At 42.6% G+C, this 4310-nt stretch overlaps 1 protein-coding gene across 1 annotated transcript; it reads left to right on the top strand.

The window, feature by feature from the left end:
* The first annotated feature begins 275 nt into the window (after positions 1 to 275).
* Positions 276 to 2942, top strand: LOC122024050 (septin and tuftelin-interacting protein 1 homolog 1-like). Its single transcript, XM_042582568.1, has one exon. It carries the CDS (start codon positions 545 to 547, stop codon positions 2831 to 2833), a length of 2289 nt encoding a protein of 762 aa, XP_042438502.1. The 5' UTR covers positions 276 to 544; the 3' UTR covers positions 2834 to 2942.
* Positions 2943 to 4310: the final 1368 nt, after the last annotated feature.

The raw sequence follows: 4310 nt of genomic DNA, 5'->3' as shown, positions 1-4310 counted from the left end.
ACAATTAAGAATGTTTTTAAAAAATGGGAGTCATATGATATAATTAAAGAAAGATTTTTAGAATTGATAACAAAATTATTTTGAAGGGTACGGAGTAAAATCATCCCTTAATAAAAATATTCAAACAAGCAGCTCTTTGAAATATTTTATATTTATTTATTTTTAAATATATTTATATTTAATTTTTCTTTTTAAGTTGTTAGATTGTTTTTGTTTTTGTTTTGTTTTGTTTTGTTTTGTTGTTAGAATAGTTCGTTACTAATTGGTCTATTAAAAAGGCACAGGTTTGCCTTGACGGAGCCCTAGGGAGCTTTGTGCCCTGGCCGACGATTACGACTACGAGGGCGGCGAGTTCTACTACCGCAGCAAGAAGGAGCGCCCCGTCCAGACACGCGAGGACGCCATCAACGGCACCATCGCCACTGCGTCCAGCAATTCTAACTCCGACGGAGGAGGGCGCCGCTCGCGGAAACGCCGGAAGGGAGAACTCATCTCCAAGGCCGACCTCTCCAAACCTGTCCAGTTTGTCTCCACCGGAACCGTCATGCCCAGCCAGGAAGTCAAACGGGATCCCCAGGAAGAAGGGGACCGATACGCTGGCGTTCCCAGTTCCGGCCACGGGTTGGGATATGGGCTAGGGTTTCAGTCCAACAGAAAGGATATCGAAGATGCTGAGGACGAGGATGGCTTCCTCTCTACGGCCGTTGGGAGGAGGATTAAAGAAGGTGCCCAGCGCCGTGAGAAGGAGAAGGAGTCTGAGAGGGGGAGATCGAAATTGGCCAAGAATTCTTCTGGGAGAAGAGATGCATCTGGCGCCAGCGAGATGGGGAAGTTTGAGGCGCACACCAAGGGAATAGGTTCGAAGCTGATGAAGGAGATGGGATTCAAGGAAGGGTCTGGATTGGGGAAGAATGAACAAGGCATAGTTGCCCCGGTAGAAGTTAAGCTCCGTCCAAAGAACATGGGCATAGGGTTCAACGGCTACAAGGAGGCTAAATTGCCTGTTTTGGATGAAGCACCAAAGGAAAAGATGGCTACTCCAGTGGCAGCAGGACCTTCAAAGGAGAAGAGGTGGTTAAAGCAGAAGCGAGGAAGAGCCGAAGCTGAGATTTTGACGGTGGACGAGCCGCCGGCTAAAATGCAGGAACAGGGAATTCAGGCTGTTCAGAAGGTTCTTGATATGAGGGGACCACAAGTTCAGGTTTTGACGAGTCTGGATAATTTGAACACGGAGACTGAGATGAAAGAGAATGATGTGCCCACGCCTGAGCTGCTCCAGTATAATGTTAGACAAATTGTGGAATCTACTGAGGTTGACATACAAAAGCTGGACCAACATTTGAGAAGGGAGAGGGAGAAGGTGGTGTGCTTACAGGAGGAAAAGGACAAGATTATGAAAGAGGTGATGCAGCAGAGGAAGCAACTTCATGTTATGCAGACAATTGCATTAGTATTAGAAAAGGTAAAGGAGGATAACTTATCAGGGGTTTTGACGCTTGATTCGCTGCTAACCACTTTGAAAGATCTAAAAGAGATCTTCAAAGATGACTACAAGCTCTTTAATATTTCCTGTATTGTTTTATCATTTGCATATCCTCTGTTTCTCAGGGTGTTTCAAGGATGGCAAGCATTGCAGAATCCATTGCTTGGCGTGAATCTTATATCTTCTTGGAGAGATTTGTTGCAAGGAGATCAGCCTTATGATTTTTCAGAAAATCCTTTTTCTGATTCTTATTCCCAGCTTATCAGTGAACTTATTCTTCCTGCTGTGAGGATATCTGTGACTAACACTTGGCAGGCTAGGGATCCTGAACCACTGCTCCGGTTTCTGGAAATATGGGAGAAGTTACTGCCACCAGTTATTTTGCAGTCAATTCTAGAAAATGTGGTTATGCCTAAGCTAACGGAGGCTGTCGATTCATGGGATCCACAATGCGAGACTGTTCCTATTCATGTTTGGGTTCACCCATGGCTTCCATTGCTAGGACGGAGATTGGAGAGGTTGTATCATACAATCCCTTCTAAGCTAGGTAGTGTCCTCCATGCTTGGCATGCAAGTGATGCATCAGCATATGCCATACTTTCTCCATGGAAGGATGTGTTTGATGCAGCTAGTTGGGAGCATCTGATGCTACGCTATATTGTTCCTAAGTTGAGAATTGCTCTTCAAGAATTCCAGGTGACTCCAGCTAATCAGGAGTTAGACCAGTTCAATTGGGTGATGATGTGGGCATCTGCAATCCCAATCCACCATATGGTTCACATGCTGGAGGTTGATTTTTTCAGCAAGTGGCAGCAAGTTTTATACCATTGGTTGCGCTCAGATCCTAATTTTAATGAGGTTATGCAGTGGTATATGGGCTGGAAGGGTGTCTTCCCTGCAGAATTACTTGCCACTGAGAGGATTCGAGTGCTTCTATGTTCAGGTTTGGATATGATTAACCAGGCTGTAGAAGGCATGGAAGTGGTTCAACCTGGTGCTACAGAGAATGTCAGCTATCTGAGAGCAATAGAGAGACAGTTAGAAGCACAACAGAAGGCTCCAGCTTATTTCTCAGTCCATGTCATTAATGTCAATGCTGCTGGTGGTGTTCATGAATTGAGCTTCAAGGAATCCATTGAAGCTTATGCAATGGAGCAAGGCTGGTTCTTCAAACCAAAAGTTGGTAGATATTACAATGATCGCCCAGTGTATGGATTTGGTAACATAAGCATTTGCATAGATTCAGTGAAGAAATTGCTCTATGCCCGAGTCAATGGGAGTACTGAACGTTGGAGTGCTGTGACGCTTACACAGTTACAGGAGATGCACCGGAATACCTCACGACATTGAACATTGAACATTTGTACCTTATTTTTTGTATAAATCAGCAACCATTCTTTTGGTACTTTATATCTATGGATAATAGATTTGAATACTGTTATTGGTTGTTTATTCAGAAGCAGAGCTTTGCTACATGTTTATGCATATCTGATTATTGCATAATATGATAAATATTTTTATACGGGAGATAGAGCAAGAAAGCCAGGGAGAATTTAGATTTACAGCTTAAGAACTTGAGATGGATGTGCAAGGTGATCGCTGGGAGAGCAGAGTTTGAACACGCTAGTGAAAAGATTGATCGCTTTGGTTACATAAATTTGCATGAACATGACTAAACATACTGATGAAATTTACTTAAAATCCTCTTGGAAAGATGAGCTATGATTAATAGTTCCCCTTTGAAAAAAGAATTTTGAAAATTTATGTGGAAGATTACATGTAGAGAAAGCATTTCTTGATCATAGCCATTGCTGCAGTCGATCAAAGAAAAAGTTTGTTAAGGATGAGATGCAAAGGATGAAATTTTCCGAATTCTTTCAAGGAAAGATTATATTATTATACACAAGATATAACATATTGATTCATATTGCAAAATGTGCAGAAATAGTCTTCTACCGAGATGTTTCGTTGTTTAGCTCAGCATACTGAAGATTTTATCTAAGAGCACACCTCGTCCTGTCTCACTTTGCGTAGTTGTTTACCTCAATGGCGCAGCACACCTCGTCCCCTCTCCCCGGATCATGCGATCGAAGCGGGCACAGAATGGGATCCATCGACATCGCGGAGGAAGGTCTGGGGCGATCATTCTATGGGGTTTCCTTCTCGATGGCGACGGAGGCGCGGACGGGGATGAGCAACGGAAAATCGGGCACGCGGAGGAAGGAGGCTGCGCTGGGTCGGCAGAAGAAAAGGGCTGAGCGAGAGACAGGCATGAGGGTTTTAGGCGTTCCGATTACCTCCTGCGGCTGGTAATTGAGCCGGTACCCTAGCGGTGACTAAGGGTGTAAACGAATTTAATTGAACTGAATATGTTGAAAAATTTGAGGCTCCGATTCGGTACGAAATAGATATATTTGAGTTCGAATTTTGATTCGAAGTTCGAAAATTTTAAAATTTTGTGTTCGAGTTCGGTTCGAATTAGGGCTCGAATTCGAATTCAGCTAGAAAGTTTCGAACATGTTCATGAACTATTCGAATTATTGCTCGAAAATAAATACTCAAAAGGTTCGAAATTTATTTATTTAATAATATTTAACTTATATTAATAAAATATTACAGCTCGAGAGTGACTCATGAACTATCGAACAATATAATTTAGGTTCGAGTTCAGTTTGAAAAAAAGTTCGAGCATGTTCGAGTTCAGTTTGAATTCGATAAATTTGAATATAAATCGAATATTTTTCAAACCGGCTCACGTCAAATTGGCTCGATTCGTTTGCAACCGTAACAGTGATGGTATACTGCTGATGTGGAGGTGGAGCTGTGC

The sequence above is a fragment of the Zingiber officinale genome, chromosome 1A (assembly GCF_018446385.1).
Source record: "Zingiber officinale cultivar Zhangliang chromosome 1A, Zo_v1.1, whole genome shotgun sequence".
Lineage (NCBI taxonomy): Eukaryota > Viridiplantae > Streptophyta > Magnoliopsida > Zingiberales > Zingiberaceae > Zingiber > Zingiber officinale.
This window is presented reverse-complemented; position numbering and strand designations above follow the sequence as displayed.